Source organism: Mobula birostris, chromosome 10 (genome assembly GCF_030028105.1).
Source record: "Mobula birostris isolate sMobBir1 chromosome 10, sMobBir1.hap1, whole genome shotgun sequence".
In the NCBI taxonomy this organism is placed as follows: Eukaryota; Metazoa; Chordata; class Chondrichthyes; order Myliobatiformes; family Myliobatidae; genus Mobula; species Mobula birostris.
In genome coordinates, this window is record NC_092379.1 from 120,526,347 (window position 1) to 120,547,514 (window position 21,168).

Consider the following 21,168-nt stretch of genomic DNA (forward strand, 5'->3'; position numbering starts at 1 on the left):
TTGCAACCAATAGAAGTCATAAAACAACTTAAATAAACCGAGCCGGGTACCAGACACAATGAGGTGCAATTATTGCTCTATACAGTTCTGTAAAGTGGAGCATTGTCGTTACACACAATTGATGCTGAAACCTTCCTGAATTCTGGTCATAGGCTTCTTTTCCAAGCTTCTTTGTAATTTCACTTCTGATAATCTTATGATTTCTACCAGTGGGAAAATTGATGGTTAAATATTGTTGAGCAGAAATCTCTGTTGTATGTGCCAAATATATGATGGTCTAGTCACCTTGAACTACATTTCTGGAGCATCAGATATCTCTCTTTCTCTACGGTGTCAAATGCTGAGGAGTGTCATGATGTTGTGGCATTGATAGAGTACAAGAGTCTTTTTCCCCCCACAGTGAAAATTTCAATAACTAGTCATGGATTATGGTGAGAGGGGGAAACTTTAAAGGAGATTTGAGGCAAGTTTTTTTTTACAGCGTAGAAGATACCTGGGACTCTTTACCAGGGAGATGACAGAAATAGATATAGTAGCAACATTTGAGAGACATTTAACAGGCACATGATCAGGCAGGACCTGGAGATTTATAGACCGCATGCTGATAGCTTGGATCAGTTAAAATTGACTGCTCAGAAATTGTGGGCTGAGACCTAAATGATGAGACCGGCACATATTCCTGACTTGTACTATTTAATGTCCTATGTAAAAACAATTCCAGTGACCCAGAATACAGGAGGGGAGTCCAATCAACAAAATATATATTACATTGTGGATTTCAGATGATAAGGAAGAATGAATAACTACCTCACTAAATTCTATTAATCTTTGTGGGGGAAAACACTTCTAACTTTTCCCTTTATTCTTGTATTAATAATCTCAAAACAATGCTTTATTATTCCAATTTATCAAAAAGCCTGTATTTTTAATAACCCTAATTGTTAAGTTAACCTCTGTTTGTTCCTTTCAATTAGAATGAGGTTTATTGTCACTGACATTTGTTGTTTTGCAGCAATAGTATAGTGCAATACTTAAAAATTACCATAAATTACAATAAGAAACATAAATAAATAGCATAAAAAGAGCAAAATTATGAGGCAGTGTTCATGGGTTCACGGACTATTCAGAAAACTGATGATAGAGGCAAGAAGCTGTTCATAAAACATTGAGGTGCTCCTTTCTATTCATAATGATTTAATCCCTTTACATAATGAGCAGAAACTTAGAAATGAGATAGGCACATATTCTGCATGAGTTACGCAGATTTCTATTGATTCAAATATTTTAAAGAAGTCTGTGTCTTCTCATGCATCTAGTACAACTCGGAGGTTTCCACACCAAAGAATTCTCCTCATGAATAAGATGAATTTCTGGTCCTTCATGCACGTGCTGTTCCTTTACATGTGTAGAATACAGTGAATTCTGCTTAAATGGGCCATCGGTTAATGGGGTAGCCATTAATTTGGGACAACTCCTAAAGAACAGAAACTAAATCAAGATAATAACCAGGGTTCCTTTCATTTATTTAGGACACTATACCACTGTTGTCAAACAGTTTCTAACTAGCATCAGGTGTGTGTACTTCCATGGCCGTTAGATGCTACACCATGCTTAAAGTGATCTTTTCTTACATAGCGTCAGTTGTGTGTTTGTGTTCAAAAAGCAGTGATTTTTTTGTCACCGATGGTTGGTGAGGCATAAGCAGTAAAACAATTCGGAACTGTGTTGTTCATCGCAGTTTCAAGCATTCAGGCTTGGAGATGGCAGAAATGCTGGAAATGAAAATGAAATAATTTCACTATTTCAAGAAGCAAGGAATTACAAAAGTATTGACAATCATCTTGAATGTTACAATGCAAATGAAGATTTGGAGGATATAATCCTCTAAAGTATTATAGAAAGGTAGTCCATTATCTGCACTAGGTAATCCATTAACTGCTGATTTTGTTCATTTCATTCAATTAAAAGAACATGGCAGATGAATTCCTCTGTCGATAACTATTAGGAACTAAATACACAATTTTATAGTACTGTAGAGGAATTAGTTCTGATTTGTTCTGTTTTTCAATAAAATACATTGTTTCTCAGTCAAACTGTAGTTTGTCTTTTTTTTTTCTACGTTTTAATTATTTCCATGAAACTTCAGTTAACTGCGGTAGCTGCTTAATTGGGCTAAAATGTACTGGTCCTGGTGCGTCCTGATTAACAGGAATCCACTGTATTCTACATTACACATGCATATCACTTGCCTAACTAAAATCAATGCTGCTCTGCTATTAATTCCTGAGAATTAATTTTCACTCACTCAGATACTCAAGCTTGCAACAACAAGCCCACTTGCTCTACCCCAGCACCAATCTCATTGTATTTTATTTTTTCCTGATCAGCTCCTTGCAGTTTAAGAAGCTGCTTAATGGCATGGCATTAATTTTCATGAGTTTAACTCGTCACTGCCTCAGGAATTCCGACTGTTCTCTCAATTAAAACTCTGTTAAGCAGGAAAGTCTAAGATCATGTAGTTCTTAATTGTGCATGATTAATTTTCAAATCCAATCAACACAGTCTCCATACACTCCCCATTACCTGGGGCATTTACAATGCAGCCACTGCCTCTGTTCCAGTCCAACATGATCCGTTAACTTCCCTCAGCAACAGATCATTAAATCATTATTTTTTGCCATGCCTTTTGGTATCAATGCACAGGAAAACAACGCAACTAGTAGGATCCATATGTACAGAAATAAATATCCTGTGTGTAAATTTCAGCATGTTTACTGTTCATAGGGCACAATATTTGGTTCTTGACACCAGATCCCAAGTTTGCTGGTTTAGCTGGAGGACTTGATTCCAGAGAGAAAATATACAGAACATCCCTGCAGAGGTTTAATATATAATTTGCCAATGTGTATTATGCTGGTAGTGCATTCTTCTGTTGGGTTCCTCCTGTTTAAGAAGATCCAGAATCTTAACACCTTACAACCTGAAATCCAGTTTAAAAAGCTGTGATGCAGATAAAATGACATTTTTTGGCAACTGAGGTTCGGGTGACTGTGGGCTTGGTGTGATCCACCTGATTTTTGGCAAGAGCTTCAATATCACTTTTTGATTGCAGAAATCGGCACCAAATCTACCTATAAACTGAAGGGAAAAATGAGTATGTTTCTCCACACACCAAGCTCATCCACATGGAGTTACAGTGAAATGTTTTTGTTGAACTGTTGCTGTTTCAATTCTCTAAGCTGAAAATACGGTGTGCAGGACAATCTAGTACTTTCCCAGTGGGGAGAATAAAAAATTCCTAATATCAATGAATTAAGGAAAAATAAATCATAGATGAATTGCACTATTTTATTTGTGAAATTTGCTGCCTCTTACAACCTTATAAATTTAATTAACAGTGGAGAAAATTGTGTTCCTGTGTGTAGCCTTTTCAATAGATCCCACCATATGGACAAGGCTGTAGTTTACTTTAATTACACTATTGACATGTTATACATGGAACGTAGAAATTTACAGCACATTACATGACCTTCAGCCCACAATGTTGTGCTGACAATGTAACCTACTCAAGAAACTGCCTATAATTTCCCTACTGCATAATAGCCCTCTATTTTTCTAAGCTCCATGTATCTACCTAAGAGGCACTTAAAAGACCCTGTTGTATCCGCTTCCACCACCACCAGCGGCAGTGCATTCCACATACCCACCACACTTTGCGTGGGGGGAAAAAAAACTTATCCCTGACATCCTCACGGTATCTGTTTCCAAGCACCTTAAAACTATGCCCCCTTGTGTTAGCTATTCCAGCCCAGGGGTAAAAAAGCCTCTGGCTATCCACACGATCAATGCCCCTCATCATCTTGTACACCTCTATCAGGTCACCTCTCATCCTCCGTCACTGTAAGGAGAAAAGGCCAAGTACACTCAACCTATTCTCATAAGGTACGCCCTACAATCCAGGCGACATCCTTGTAAAATGTCTGGTAAAATTCTTGGTCCTGGGGAAGAGGCTATCAATCGTTGTCTAAATACCTTTGTTTAAATGAGATCCCCACCAACTGGAATACCTGATTATTGTCCCAGATTTCCAAGGTGAAATTGACAGCGACAGTTATATGTGAGTTACAACATGGACGCATTCCCGCTACTAATGCTGGAAGGAACTGATTGGAACTCATTGGCTCCACCAAAAGACACTTTGCAGTACTACAACACATTATGCTGGAGAAGAATTACAGTTTAAATTGCCAAATGAATTATTAAAGTGGCAGATTTTAGGAATCATATAAATCTCAATAATTGTATATGATTAAATTTTACAAAGAAAGCAAGACACATTCTTGAAATAGTGGAATCATTTTGCACAGAGTTTACTCGTTCTCCCAGTGGCCACATGGCTTTCCTTTGGGTGCTCAAGTTCCACTCGCATTCCAAAGATGTACGAGTTAGGGTTAGTGAATTGTGGGCATGCTATATTGGCACTGGAACCATGGCAACACTTGTGGGCTGGGCTGGCCCCAGCACAATCCTTAGTCTGTGTTGGTTGTTGATGCAAAATGATCCATATTACTGTCTGTTCTGACATACCTGTGACAAATAAAGCTAACCTAATCAAAGGGAGCGCTTTTGGCCCATTGAGACGGTGCTAGCATATTCTAAGAGCAATCCACTTAGTCCCATTCTCCTGTTTTTTCTGCATCTTCCTGTTTTCCTCTTCCAGTCTTCACCTGTTACTGTTTGTAGACTATAATTAATTTATTTCAAGTACCAGTGCATTATTTGAGCCTGTATCTGTGTGCTTGTTTTTGCTTTCTTCTTGGGGATTTTCATTGCAGAGTTTAGTGTACACTTTGTGTACCTTCCCTGTAATAGGATGGCTGCACTGGGCGTACACTGGTTTCAAAGTACACCTGATCTAAGGGAAAGACAGCAGGAGCCAAACCACAGCAAATGCTGGAGGAACTCAGCAGGTCAGGCAGCATCTATGGAAATGAATAAACAGTCGACGTTTTGGCCTGAGACCCTTTACCAGGTCTGTTCATTCATTTCCATAGACGCTGCCTCACCTGCTGAGCTCCTCCAACATTACGTACATGAGTGTTGTGCGTTGCTTTGGATTTCTAGCATCTTCAGAATTTCTCATGTTTATGTGGAGCCAAACCATGTTTAATCTAACATTTTCATTTATGATTTATATTTAATTTAATGTTTAAATCTGCAACAGCATTTGTTACTCGAACAAGAATGATTTTGACATACCTCAGTAGTTTTAATAGGAGTAATTATCTATTTTTCAAATCTGCTCCGACATATAACTTTTTTAGTTGGTTTTCTAAAAATATTATCTTTGCTACCTCAGCTGTAATGGACCATGCAAGGTGAATGAGAAGCAGGGATGGGCAGAGCGAAAGGGCATCTAACCAAGAATATAGTAATATTTGAATAGAGCTGAAAGGGAGATGGTATGTTGGAGATCCAGCAGCCGTGAAAGCAAGAGGCAGGGTGGAGCTCAAGTGGATCGTGTAGGGTGAAGCAAGGAGCAGGGCTGGGCCGAGTGAAGAGGCAACTAACCAAGGAAATGCAACAGTCACTTGCCACAGGGGAGCAAGGTAATGTGTGATCGGTGCAAATTGCGAGAAGGGTGCAGTCCCAGCAGGACGAAGCAGAAACGACGCAGGTAACTAGGATTGGTGTAGGTCACTCAAAGGCGGTGTGGGTGAGTTGGGTCAAAGGAGTTTTTCTCCCTGCTGTACGACTCTGTATGACTCAAGGTTTGCCCACTCAATAAGGATTTTTATCAGAATGGAATTCGAGCAGACCTGAAAAGATGATGGCCCAGTGGAATGTGTTGGGTGATCCAAGGGCAGCGATGGACAGAGTGAAGGATAAACTAACCAAGGAAATGTGAAACAGTTATTGGCCACAGGGAGAACGGGGAGGGTGGAAGTGGACCTAACAACCTGAAGTGATGCAGAGAAATGAACCAGCGTGCCGGGAATGGGGGAGGGAGAGTACGAGCAGGATGAGAAAGCAGAGTGAAGTGAGAGGGAACCTCACGGTGCACAGAGGGAGCAGGCGGAGGCAGAAGGGCAGAAGCACAGAGGCAGCGGATGATCCGGAATAAATGCAGCGAACCTGGTGCGGATCAGCAGGATGCAACTCGAGCGGAAGAAAGGGTAATGTTCAATCAGCCTGTGTAGGATGAACCAGGAGCAGAGATGGGCAGAATGAAGGGGCAACTACCAAGTAAGTAGTGGCTGGATAAAGCAGGAAGGTAAGGTAATTGGTAGTGGACAGCAAAATACGAGGAGGGTGCATTCGCAGCAGGATGAAACAGAAACTATACTTTGTGGAGCGGGTAACTAGGATTACTAGAAATAGCATTAGGGTGAGTTGGGCTGAATGGCCTACTCTATGACTAAAATTTGTCATTCATTTCAATGATAGCTTGCACCCTAAAGTTAACATCACACTGCACCGCACTAGAAATGCAGAACTAATCATCAGTCATGCTTTGAAAGGTAAATAGAGACTAAATTAAACATAAAATTAAAATCTAAACCTGATGTGAACCAGCAGATAGTTTTGCTTGATAACAGTTCTGACATAAAGTTTGAAGTTACATTTTTTTTTAATAGGCATCCTTTAGTCTCATGAGACCATGGATTTGCGCCCTGGATGGTTTCCAGGGCGCAGGCCTGGGCAAGGTTGTATGAAAGACCAGCAGTTGCCCATGCTGCAAGTCTCCCCTCTCCACGCCACCGATGTTGTCGAAGGGAAAGGCATTAAGACCCATACAGCTTGGCACCGGTGTCGTTGCAGAGCAATGTGTGGTTAAGGGCCTTGCTCAAGGATACAAAACGCTGCCTCAGCTGAGGCTCGAACTAGCGACCTTCAGATCACTAGATGAACACCTTAACCACTTGGCCACGTGCATACATAAATTCATGCATTTATCTACAGAGTAATGAGCTTAAGTGAATTTATTTTTGAAGTGCAAGCCAGCTGACCCTGCTCAGGCCTGAAGATCTGTAATTTTCTTCATGCCCATCTGGGCAGAGCTGAGTGCTTATGGATTCAGGTGGGAAAGCCCCACAGTATAAACAAGAGCATTCCTATAAAACCACTGTGGTTGGCAAAATTACAGTTTTGGGTGGATCAAAATCCAGTTTCCAGGTTTCCACTGATCAGAGTTTCAGCTTATCAATTTAGATCAGGTTTTAATATCACATTTCTCTATTTAGATTTGGAAGTAATTCATCTGTCAAGCACTCCCCACAAGATGCCAGATGACTACATTGCAATGATGTCTATCAATAGGAACGACTTGCTAATGGTATTAATGTAGTATGAGAGAATCCATGCCCCATAACCAGAAATAAGCACTCAGTAGGTTACTCAAGTTAGATAGAGCTCATCATAAAATTGCGATGGATTTGCAATGGTTGTAAATGAATTTCCCTGAGCTGCAACTCAGTTGCTGAGCAGGTGATAGGATTGTTAAGAAGGCATGGGGTGTGCTGGCCTTCACTAGTCAGGGCACTGAGTTTGATCTGCTATAAACTATAAACTGCAATAATAAAAAAAATAAATAAGTAGGTTGAAGAGAGAGAGAGAAAAATAGGTAGGTAGTGTTCATGTATTCATGGGTTCATTATTAGAATCAGGTTTATTATCATCGGCATGTGACGTGAAATTTGTTAACTTAGCAGCAGCAGTTCGATGCTATATACAATATAGAAGAGAAAAATAAATAAAATAAAAATGATAAATTACAGTATACATGTCTTGAATAGATTAAAAAAAATGCAAAAATAGGGATCTTCACAGCTGTAGTTGTATTCTCCTTTTCAAACCAGCCATAGAAGGCATTGAGTTCATCTAGTAGTGAACCATCCCTGCCATTCGTGCTTCCCTTTGTAGGAAGTAATGTCTTGCAGACCCTGCCAGAGTTGCCGTTCATCCGATGTCGCCTCCAACCTCATTCAAAATTGTCTCTTCGCCCTTGAAATAGGAAATACATGGAAACTTTAGAGAGGGTGCAGTCGAATTCTACCAGAATGTTGCATGGATTAGAGAGCGTGTCTTATGAAGAAAGATTGAGCAAGTTTTTTTTTCTTTGGCGATGAGGAGGATGAAAGGAGACTTGTTAGAGGTTTATAAATGATAAGAGACCCAAATGGAGTGGACAGCCAATGCCTTTTTCCCAGGATGGCAATGGTTAGTAATACAAGAGGACCTACTTTTTAAGTATACAGAGATAACAGGGGTAAGTTTTTTTTAATATAATGAGTGGTAGGTGCATGGAACACACCGCCAGGGATAGTGGTAGAGGCAAGTACAACTGGAACATTTAAGAGATTCTCAGAAAGGCACATGAATGAAAGAAATATGGAGGGCTTTGTAGGAGGAAGGGTTTAGATTGATCTTGGAGTAGTTAAAAAAAATCTGCATAACATTGTGGTCTGAAAGGCCTGTACAGTACTATACTGATCTATGTTCTACAACAAAACAAAATAATAAAGATGTTATTTAGTAGGATCATTAAGCCAAGTTGAAATAATGTGCCATTTTCATTCCAAGGATAGTATCTGACCACAGACCTATTAATATCCTAAGGTTGTTATTCTCGCCACTTGTATTGCATGGGTCTATGATTTTGGAAAGGCTTCATTTTGATTAATTAGTTGTTTGTCATATCCAGTGATGACAGAATGGCAGGCGGTGACTAGTGGGGTACTGCAAAGCTCAGTGCTAGGACCCCAGTTGTTTACAATATATATTAATGACTTGGATGAGGGAATTAAATGCAGCATCTCCAAGTTTGCAGATGACACGAAGCTGGGTGGCAGTGTTAGCTGTGAGGAGGATGCTAAGAGGATGCAGGGTGACTTGGATAGGTTGGGTGAGTGGGCAAATTCATGGCAGATGCAATTTAATGTGGATAAATGTGAAGTTATCCACTTTGGTGGCAAAAATAGGAAAACAGATTATTATCTGAATGGTGGCCGATTAGGAAAAGGGGAGGTGCAACGAGACCTGGGTATCATTATACACCAGTCATTGAAAGTGGGCATGCAGGTACAGCAGACGGTGAAAAAGGCGAATGGTATGCTGGCATTTATAGCGAGAGGATTCAAGTACAGGAGCAGGGAGGTACTACTGCAGTTGTACGAGGCCTTGGTGAGACCACACCTGGAGTATTGTGTGCAGTTTTGGTCCCCTAATCTGAGGAAAGACATCCTTGCCATAGAGGGAGTACAAAGGAGGTTCACCAAATTGATTCTTGGGATGGCAGGACTTTCATATGAAGAAAAACTGGATGAACTGGGCTTGTACTCGTTGGAATTTAGAAGATTGAGGGGGGATCTGATTGAAACGTATAAAATCCTAAAGGGATTGGACAGGCTAGATGCAGGAAGATTGTTCCCGATGCTGGGGAAGTCCAGAACGAGGGGCCACAGTTTGAGGATAAAGGGGAAGCCTTTTAGGACTGAGATTAGGAAAAACTTCTTCACACAGAGAGTGGTGAATCTGTGGAATTCTCTGCCACAGGAAACAGTTGAGGCCAGTTCATTGGCTACATTTAAGAGGGAGTTAGATATGGCCCTTGTGGCTACGGGGGTCAGGGGGTATGGAGGGAAGGCTGGGGCGGGGTTCTGAGTTGGATGATCAGCCATGATCATAATAAATGGCGGTGCAGGCTCGAAGGGCCGAATGGCCTACTCCTGCACCTATTTTCTATGTTTCTATGACAGAGAAACTAATGTAGCCTCCTGGTCAGCCCCAGGCTGGCTCAGCTCGCTTTCGTCTAGGGGGAGCAGCCTTCGGCCCTGCCAAACTGGGTAATCAAGTTTGTGTAGATGCCGTGTGATGTACCCCACCACGCCAAATAACAGACAGTACACAATGTACGATTTACAGATTACACTTTATAGATCTTACTGGAAGTATGTAATTAATAGAGATACAATATAAAAGGGAAGTAAAAGGCGCCAGACTTATCAGAGTTCAACCACTTCATGCACAACCGTTGGAGCTCAATTAACGGAGTCTTCTTTCCACCATTCGACCCCCTTTGACCTCCTCGACCCGCTGCCTGGGACCAAACACGGTGGTCGATCAGAGCGCGTCCAGCATGTCCTTCCTCTTTGGTTCTCCTCCCGAAAAGCCCTGGGCCTTGGACTCCCTCTCGGGTCCGATCCTCTCCCATCTTGCAGCATCGCGTCTCCTCTCTCTGTCCCCATCACACCTTCTCCCCAAAGCCCATGAAAACAATAGCTTACAGACACACAAGAAAGAATAACATCTATCCCAATTGGTTAGCAAATGAATACAATTCCCGTTATCAGTAATTATAACCCAAACAAGCTACTACCATTAACTCAGCAGTTAACATAACAAAGAAGTCATTTTATTAGCCTTAGCAAATAACGTGAAAGAAGAAACCCCTTACACCAGTGTGGTAGAGTATTTAAAGAGAAAAAGCAGTTCCACTCTTTCAACCTCAGAAGTTCGGGTCCAGTGTGACGAGTGGTCATCCTTGGTTACAGAGGATGACCATGACCACTTCTGTGCCTTGTAATTCCCCTTGCTCTCCAAGAAGCATTAGAAAACTACCTTTCCTAGCCATTGGATCTCACTGTTGATCTCTTCTGCCCAGTCTGCTGAAAATGGCAAACATGTCTATATCTCAGCAGGGTACGAGACCCACCGGCTAACCTCAACTGGTTTAACTTGCCTGCTGAAGTGGTGTACTGGGGTGTGGCTGCTGCCACATGTACACAGCTATTTGGAGAGCTGAGTGTCCAGTGGGGATCAACGCTGAGTGAGCTGACCCAGAATGGACATGACAAGCCTCTTCACCAGAGCTGCCACCCACCCTGGATACCCGGCTTCAATTTAATGTTATGCTAAAATACAGCAGAAGATTTGTTTTATAGTTAGACCCTGCCCTTTTATTCCGTCACTTCCCAATTTTTCCCTCCTGTCCTTATCTGAAAATCTCAAAGACGAATCTGAATCCTATCTGCGTCCCGATGAAGGGTTTTGGCCTGAAATGTCAACCGTTCACTCTTTTCCATAGATACTGCCTGGCTTGTTAAGTTCCTCTTGCATTTTGTGTGTGTTACCTTGAAAATCAGCACCTGCAGATTTTCTCTTGTTTGTGATCTACAGAATCTCTTGTGTTTGTGTATTGTGCGCTGAAGACCTCGATGATGCAATTCCATGGATAAGTTGTGAAAGGATTTGTTTTATCTCATGAAGGACATAAATTGAGATAAAAGCTGGGAGTTTAATTTAATTCAATTTTCTAAAGGTGAATTCCACATGGAATTTTGGAGAAAGTTATTTATTGAAAGAACTCATGAATACAGAGCATGGTATTTCAAGAAACAGGGAAAGATGAATAATCCTAAGTGTGGTCATTTGCATTTGTGTGATCCTTGTGTTGCTAAAATAGGCTGGTTGGATTTATGGCTTCTGATACAACCCAGTTTAGTCTAACTCGAGTATGAACCTAAAAATCAACACTTTGATTTTCTAAGCTTTTTATTTATTCATGTTTGAAGAAATCTATTTATTATTTTATCTCCAAGACCAGGTTCTAATAAAAAGTGCCAAACACAGTGTCAGCTAATCTGTTACAACAACAGAAGTCATATGGTAGGAGTTGAAATGAACTATTTAGTTTATCTTTTTTTAAAATTACTTTTCATCCCGATCCAGTACTAGTCTTACTTAACATTGATCTTTGCTGTTTATGTATATAGTATTTCTTTCAATATTTCTGATACCCAAGCGTTAGATAAACTGGAAGATAATTTAATTAAGAAATATTAGCAATGTGATAACCATTTGCTATATAAAATGGTCTATCTATTTGTTCAATTTCTCTACGTGTTCATGTCGTAAGTTTACCCTAATATGACAGGTGTCAGGTTTTGACAATAGGGACAGATCAGTAGCAGTGATAAAATAGTTTTGGAACTCCAGTCTTGGGCTGATGTCCTTCTTCTCAGTCAGTCACTAGGATTGGAGCCATTTAAATAAATGCAGGGGACACAATGTAATCAGAACTGATACAAGGAGCAGAAAATAATTGAATTAACATGATTGCTTCAGGATCAGTTACAGAGCTCTTAAATATGACACCAAGGATAACACAAAATGATAACAAGACAGGGCAGTGATCATCAATCCACTATGATGTTTAATTGATTGTGCCTGGTAACACTCCCCATTTTGTTCTGATCTTTATCCTAGGGAAATGACCTTAGATAAACCAGAGGTGACATGCTGGAACATCATTGTGCGTTATCCACGGATTGTCACAAAGCTACTCCTTCACAGTGCAAGAGATCTCCCAGTGCAAGAATCCTCTGGAGGTATGGCCAGTGTTGAGCTAATGCTTCTTCTTTCTTATGAGGCCATTCAGACTAATGAGTTCACTCAAGCTCAGAGGATTCCCATCTGTCACATTCCTTCATTTATTTCCATATAACCTATTCTATTTCACACACCCAGGTTGTGATGCATCCAGTCAGAATGCTCCCCACCCTATATGTGACAAAGTTTGCAAGAGTCTTTGATGACATACCAAATCTTCTCAATATGCTTTATACTTTATTGTTACCAAACAATTGGTACTAGAACGTACAATCATCACAGCGTTATTTGATTCTGTGCTTCACACTCCCTGGATTACAAATATTAAATATTAAAAATAGTTAAAATTAGTAAATATTAAAAATTTAAATCATAAATAGAAAATAGAAAAATGGGAAGTAAGGTAGTGCAAAAAAACCAAGAGGCAGGTCCAGATATTTGGAGGGTACGGCCCAGATCCGGGTCAGGATCTGTTCAGCAGTCTTATCACAGTTGGAAAGAAGCTGTTCCCAAATCTGGCTGTATGAATCTTCAGGCTCCTGAGCCTTCTCCCGGAGGGAAGAGGTACGAAAAGTGTGTTGGCTGGGTGGGTCGTGTCCTTGATTATCCTGGCAGCACTGCTCCGACAGCGTGCGGTGTAAAGTGAGTCCAATCTCCAACAAAGTACAGTCGCTGGCATGCCTTCTTTGTGATTACATCAATGTGCTGGGCCCAGGATAGATCCTCTCTGAGGTCTTGACACTGAGGAATTCAAAGCTGCTCACCATTTCCATCGCTGACACCTCAGTGAGGACTGGTGTGTTTTATTCCTCCTTCCCCTTGAAGTCCACATTTAGTTCCTTGGTTTTGCTGACATTGAGTGTGAGGTTGTTGTACAACACCACTCAGCCAGCTGATCTATCTCACTCATGTACACCACCTCATCCCCATCTGAAATTTTACCATCAGCAGTGGTGCCTTCTGAATTTATAAAAGGTGTATGAGCTGTGCATAGCCACACAATCATGAGTGCTGGGAAAGCAGAGCAGTGCACCAAACACACATCCTTGAGATGCCCCCGTGTTGATTGTCATCAAGGAGGAGATATTACCAATCCATACCGACAGTGGTCTCCCACTAAGGAAATTGAGACAGCAGTTGGAGGTCTGGACCAAACTTGGTTTGCTAGATCTGCACAACAGTAGCAGCAACTCCATGCACCATTCTGCCACTTGATATTATAGAAAACCAATACCTTTATAAAAAAATTTTGAATAGTCTCTGGTTATTCTTACATCTCTGTCCCTACTAAACAATCTTTACCCAGTTGGTGGGGGTAGGCTGATAGAACAAAATCTCTTACTGGTTGACATACATAAAATTATTGGCTCTCTGAAAGAATTTTAATGCATACAGCTGGGTGTGCTCTTTGTAGATTGGATTGTCATTCTGTTCTGACGGTATGTATTTACCTTTGGTAAACTGCAAACACCCAAGTGTCTGAAACAGAGACATTTCTAATACTGACGTAATTAGTAGAAAATATCACTAGTGACTTCATGTTAACAATGGAAAACATTCTCTTGGATTTTATCCCAGCATTTGTTCTCATTGATAACCATTGGCATCTAGCTATCTGATATCATCAGGGCCAGTAAGAAATAAGTTCAGCTATAGGAACTAGAGTGATGTAATCCTGCACTTTTCCATTCACAAACTTCTCAGGTCTGAAAGGATATTTGATGAGCATGCTGATTTTTAAATCAATCTCATCTTAATAATTGTTCTAACTATTATACAAATTAGAAATGGACAAATCAAACATCTGAAAAATGTACCATCAACTCATTTTCACGGCATCCTGCATGACGTAGAACATTACACCACAGTATAATCCTTTTGGCCCACAATGCTGTGCCCGCCTTTTAATCTACTTGAAGATTAGTCTAACCCTTCCCACCCACGTAGCCCTCCATTTTCCTATAAGTGTATCTAAAAGTTTCTTAATTGCCCCTAAGGTATCTGCTTCTACCACCAACCCAGGCAGGGTGATCCATGCACTCACTGCTCTCTATCTAAAGAACTACTATTGGCATCACCCCGCCCATACTTTCCTCCAATCACCTTAAAATTATGCCCCCTGGTATTATCCATTTTCACCCTGGGAAAAGGTCCCTGGTTATCCACTTGATCTATGCCTCTTATCATCTTGTACACCTCTGTCAAGTCACCTCTCATCTTCCTTCATGACAAAGAGAAAAGCACCAGTTCATTCGTCCAACCCATCCTTATATCTTCAAAAGACATGCTCTCGAAATCTCTCTGCATCCTCTCTAATGACTCTACATCAGTGAAGTGACCAGAACTGAGCACAATGATCTGTGTGGTTTAATCAGGTTTTTTTTAGAGCTACAACATTACCTCCCAGCTTCTCAACTCAATCCCATGACTAATCACCCTATCAAATTTGAGAGGTTTATAGACATGGGAAAATTATGCTACATGTCCCTTTTTGTTAAGTTAAATGCATTTCTCTGAATATACTCTGAAATTATAGCACAATGGTACAGCAGTTTGGTCTATTGCTTCACAGTGTCAAATCAAGAACCCTGCTCCGATCCTGACCCTAGGTGCTACAGGTTTTGGGGTCCATGTTGCGAGGGTCCGATCCTGACCCTAGGTGCTACAGGTATTGGGGTCCATGTTGCGAGGGTCCGATCCTGACCCTAGGTGCTACAGGTATTGGGGCCCGTGTTGTGGGGGTCCGATCCTGACCCTAGGTGCTGTAGGTATTGGGGTCCATGTTGTGAGGGTTTCTGCTGGGTCCAGTTTCCTCTCATGGAACCCAGGAAACAAAAAAATGGACTGATGGTGTATTTCATTTGAAACCAGTATAAGATTAGGTGTGCCAAATTACCTCTTTCTGTGTTGCAGAACAAGTGATGCCTGAACTCAGACCAGGGTGATGGGTGTCCTTATTGATGGATGCTGCCTTTTTGAGGCATTGCCTTTTGAAGAAGTCCTCAGTGTTGAAGAGGCCAGTGTCCATGATAGAGCTGGCTGAGTTTATCGCTTTCTGCAGCTCTTTCCAATCCTGTGTAGCGGCCCCTCCATTCCAGAGAACCAGCTAGAATGCTCTCCATGGTACAGCTGTAGAAATTTGAGTATCTTTGGTATCATGCCAAATCTCCTCAAACTCCTACTGAGATGTAGCCCCATTCCCTTCTTCTCTTTTCAATTCCCCATTCTGACTACCCTCTCACCCCTTCTCTTCATCTCAACTGCCCATCACCTTCCTCTGGTGCCCCTTTTTTCCCCTTTATTTCATGGTCCACTGTCTTCTCCTTTCAGATTCCTTTTTGCAGCCCTCTACCTCTTTCCACCTAGCCCCTCTCAGCTTCTTGCATCATCTCCACTCCCTCACCAACCCACCAATCACTTTTCAGCTTGTACTCCTCCACCTTCTTATCCTGACACCTGTCCCCTTCCCTTCCAGTCCTGATGAAGAGTCTCAGCCTAAAACATCAACTGTTTATTCCCCTCCATGGATGCTGCCTGACTTGCTGAGTTCCTCCATTTTGTGTGTCACTCAATATTTCCAGCATCTGCAGGATCTCTTGTGTTTATAGTCTCCACATTGCAGTCAGTTTTATAGTGAAATTAATGCAAATAGCAAAATTAATTCTACTACAACTTATTATCACTGATATTAGGACTCTTTCATGATCAAATAGCAAGTAACCTTGAAACAAGATTTACAAAGCAGCATTCAAAATCAATTAGATTTATGAGTCCAGGGCAAAGATTTTTTTTCTTTACGTCTTCATCTTTGTAACATTATTCAATATTAAGTAGCAAACATAATTTATGAAAAGAATGTAAAACTAAATTGAATTCCTTTCTTTGTGTATTCCAGGAGCAAACCCATACGCAGTAATTAAATGTGAATTTCGCAGCGTACGTACTGCTGTCTTTGAAAACACACTGAATCCAAAATTTGACTCCAGCGTAATATTTTACAGGAAGAGCCCTACCCTTCCAATCATCATTCAGGTAAGGCATATTTTCACTACTGGGAATCAATGGCTGGACTGCAAAATGGGAAAAGGATTTCTGGTATTGTCTGAGTTGGCATACTGTGCTAGACCCAAAAAAACTATATTGAATATGAAGAAATAACATAATCACATCATTTGCTGCTGTTACAATATTGTTCATTTAACCAAAAGTATGAACCTTGACTAATCTATATCACTGAAATCAATTGTAACAAACACTTCATTTTGCCTGCTCTTTCTTCCTGGAGTGAAATTAATTAATGTGGCATGGAAAGAAATCAGATCTTTTTTATTACACAATCATTAATCTGTACAGAAAATTCTGGGGGAAGCACTGCAATTTATTTAGCAACTCTGGAGAAAGGAACAGAGCTAATGCTTCAGGAGGATAACCTTATTTGGAACATGTAACAATATTAATATTCATTTATTTGCCACATCTTGGGTGGCAGGATGGAGATATGTCTCTACCAAAGGAGGTGTAAGGCGTTCTTTTCCTGCGCTAGCTTGCAGGTCACCCTTGGGCAAAGTGTAGCAGCTGCTTAGCTCCCTCAGCCGCCCCTCCCGCCCCCACCCAATCAGGCTCCCATGAAACTATGGGAGCAGGTGGGGTATATCAGAAGTCTTGGTTATGCAACCACTGAGACCAGGCAGACAGTCTCTGACAGGTGTTGATAATGGCTGGGGTCACCCATCTTGTTAAGACACTGCCCAGAAGATAACAATGGCAAACCACTTCTGTAGAAATAATTGCTGAGAACAATAAAGGTCATGGAAAGACCATGAGCACCCACATCATAGGACATGGCAACATAACGAACAAGTGATAGTACATCAAAGTGTTCGACAGGTGCAATAACAGACAGCATTGGAGAGAGTGTCATAGAGTGATACTGTGGCAACCCACTTGTTAAACAAGCAAACCTGCTCACAAAACAGCCCTCACGCGGGGAGAGACTTTTGTAATACACCTCTGATGTTATTTCCGCCTGGCGAGGGCTGGAAGGGAACTGCTTAAAAGCCAGTGCCGTGAAGTTTGAATAAACGAGTCTCAAGTGCGACTTACAGACTGCGTGTCGTTATTTCTAGCTCTGTGTGTAGCACATTGCTACACTGGTGACCCCGACAGTCCAAACGGGATTTGGACCAAAGATGATCGACTCTTCATCTGTTCACGCAGTTTCGCAAAAACTGCCAACTTTCTGGACGCTGCGACCACGCGTGTGGTTTGACCAAGTAGAAGCCCAGTTCCAGATTCGGCAGATATCTTCTGATTCCATGCGTTACTTTTACGTGGTGAGCTCCCTTGACCAGGAGACAACCGCACGGGTTGGGGATTTCATACAGTCACCCCCCAAAGGCGGCAAATATGCAGCATTCAAAGCGCTGCTCATAGGGACCTTTGGCCTCTCACAGCGTGAGCGAGGTGCCTGCTTGCTGCACCTGGACGGTTTGGAAGACAGGCTGCCATCAGCACTAATGAATGAGATGCTGGCCCTGGCTGAAGGACACAAGCCCTGCCCCATGTTTGAGCAGGCGTTCCTAGAACAACTACCCGAGGATATACATCTGCTGCTGGCCGACGCAGATTTCAGCGACCCCCGGAAGGTGGCGGCCTGGTCCAATGTGCTGTGGAAAGCCAAGAGGGAGAGCAGGGCATCCGTCGGACAGATTACCAAGCCACACGCCCAACAGCAGGCCAGACCAGGCCTGGCAACGGAGCGCGCACAACCCAGAGGAAGGAGTGAGGAGACCAAAGAACAGTGGTGTTTCTACCACCAGCGGTGGGGCACAAAAGCCAGCCGTTGTCGCCTGCCCTGCAAGTTCCCAAGAAACGCCAAGGCCAGCAGCCGCTAATGGCTATGGCGGCTGGCCACCAGGACAGCCTCTTTTACGTCTGGGACAAATAGTCAGGACGCTGCTTCTTGGTGGACACCGGAGCGGAGATCAGCGTCTTACCCCTGATGGGGTATGACACCCGCAACAGGGAGATGGGACCCACGCTGACGGCCGTAAATGGCAGCATGATACGGACCTACGGCACCCGCACAGTGCAACTGCATTTCGGCGCCAGCCGGTTCACGTGGTACTTCACACTGGCCGCCGTGGCCCAACCACTCCTGGGGGCAGACTTCTTGCGAGCCCACAGCCTGCTGGCCGACTTGCAAGGGAAAAGACTGGTTCATGCCAAGACTTTCCAGACATCCAAGATGCCAGTCCCACACCTGGACTCTATCACGCTGACGGACAACAAATTCACCAGAATCCTGGCAGACTTTCCATCGGTTCTGGCACTGCAGTTCACGGCAGCCATGCCCAGACATGGAGTACAGCACCACATTCCAACCCAGGGACCACCCCTCCATGCCCGCGCACGAAGGCTCCCCCTGGACAAGCTCCGCCTGGCAAAGGAGGAGTTCAAGATGATGGAGGAATTGGGGATCGTACGGCGGTCTGACAGCCCAGGGGCCTCCCCCCTGCACATGGTGCCCAAAGCAGCCGGGGGGCTGGAGACCATGCGGTGACTACCGCGGACTGAACGAGGCTACAACTCCAGACTGGTACCCCGTGCCGCACATACAGGACTTTGCAGCAAACCTGCATGGGGCAAACATCTTTTCCAAAGTAGATCTCGTCCGGGGGTACCGTCAAGTCCCGGTACACCCTGAAGACATCCCCAAACCAGCACTCATCACCCCGTTCGGCCTGTTCGAATTCCTCCGAATGCCATTCGGCCTGAAGAATGCAGCACAGACGTTCCAGCGGCTAATGGATGCGGTGGGATGCGACCTAGACTTTGCGTTCATCTATTTGGACAACATCCTCATAGCCAGCAGTAGTCGTCAGGAGCATCTGTCCCACCTCTGCCAGCTCTACTCCCGCCTGAGTGATTTCGGCCTCACAATCAACCCCGCCAAATGCCAGTTCGGACTCAACACCATCAACTTCCTGGGCCACAGGATTACCAAAGACGGGGCACCACCTCTGCCTGCCAAGGTAGGCGTGATCTGCCACCTCGTCCGGCCCAACACAGTCAAAGACCTGCAGGAGTTTGTTGGTATGGTGAACTTCTACCACTGCTTCCTCCCCTCAGCAGTCCGTATCATGCACCCTTTGTTCACCCTGATGTTGTATAAAGGCAAGGACATTACTTGGGATGAGGAGACCGCGGCTGCTTTCGTTAAAGCCAAGGAAGCCTTGGCAGACGCCGTGATGCTGGTGCACCCTAGAACGGATGTTCCAACCACCCTCACAGTGGACACATCCAACACAACAGTTGGTGGGGTGCTGGAACAACTCATCGAGGGGCGCTGGCAACCCCTGGCGTTCTTCAGCAGGCACCTACGGCCATCCGAACTCAAATACAGTGACTTCGACCGGGAGCTGTTGGCACTATATCTGGCAATCCGGCATTTCAGGTACTTCTTAGAAGGCAGGCCATTCACCATGTCCACGGACCACAAACCATTGACCTTCGCATTCACGAAGGTGTCCGATCCCTGGTCGGCCCGCTAGCAGCAACATCTGTCTTACATCTCTGAGTACGTGACGGACATCCGGCATGTCTTGGGAAAGGATAACGTCGTGGTGGACACACCCTCCAGACCAGCTATCCAGGCCCTGTCCCAGGGGGTAGACTATGCAGCACTAGCAGAGGCGCAGCAGGCAGACAACGAGATGCCCAGATACAGGACTGCAGTCTCGGGTTTGCAGCTGCAAGACTTCCTTGTAGGCCCAGGTGAGAGGACCCTCCCGTGTGACGTGGCTACCGGCCAACCTCGCCCCATCGTCCCGGCAGCCTGGCGGCGGCGAGTTTTCAACTCCATACATGGCTTGGCGCACCCATCTATGGGGACAACCGTCCGGATGGTCTTCAGCAAGTTCGTGTGGCACGGACTTCGCAAACAGGTCAGCAAATGGGCCAAAACGTGCATGCAGTGTCAAACAGCCAAGGTGCAGCGGCACACCAAAGCCCCGCCGCAGCAGTTCGAACCCACCCGCCGGAGGTTCGACCACATTCATGTGGATATCGTGGGGCCCCTGCCAGGGTCACGAGGAGCGTGGTACCTCCTAACCATGGTAGACCAGTTCACGAGATGGCCAGAGGCGGTCCTGCTCACCAACACCACCGCCGATTCCTGCGCCCGAGCGCTGATTGCAACCTGGGTAGCACGCTTCGGGATACCAGCCCACATTACCTCCGACAGAGGCGCCCAGTTCACCTCCAGCCTGTGGTTGGCTGTGGCCAGCCTGTTGGGAACACAATTACACCACACAACTGCCTACCACCCACAGTCGAACGCTTCCACTGTCATTTAAAATTGGCTCTCGTGGCCTGCCTGAAAGGGCCTAACTGGGTGGACGAGCTTCCCTAAGTCCTGTTCGGAATCCGCACAGCGTCCAAAGAGGATCTGCACAACTCGTCGGCCAAGCTGGTGTATGGCACACCCCTGGTCGTCCCAGGAGAGTTCATACCAGCCTCAAGGGGGCAAGAGGAACCTGCAGCAGTGCTGGGGCTCAGCAACCTGGCCCCCATACCGACTTCACAGCATGGACAGATCCTGACCTGCGTACCCAAAGACCTGCAGAACTGCAAGTTTGTATTTGTACGACGGGGCGCACACCGGGCACCGCTACAGCGGCCCTACAAGGGGCCATTTAAGGTGTTCAGGAACAACAGGTCCACGTTCATGCTGGACATTGGGGGGAGAGAGGAGGTTTTCACGGTGAACCGACTCAA

General features: G+C 43.9%; 1 protein-coding gene across 1 annotated transcript in view; it reads left to right on the plus strand.

Annotated features, from left to right (window-relative positions):
• LOC140204287 (calpain-5-like) overlaps positions 1-21,168 on the plus strand; it is a 191,900-nt gene that overhangs the window by 162,129 nt on the left and 8,603 nt on the right. The window contains exons 11-12 of the mRNA XM_072270880.1: positions 12,268-12,389; positions 16,286-16,422. Coding sequence (XP_072126981.1) covers positions 12,268-12,389; positions 16,286-16,422 — 259 coding nt within the window. The remainder of the gene's footprint in view (positions 1-12,267; positions 12,390-16,285; positions 16,423-21,168) is intronic.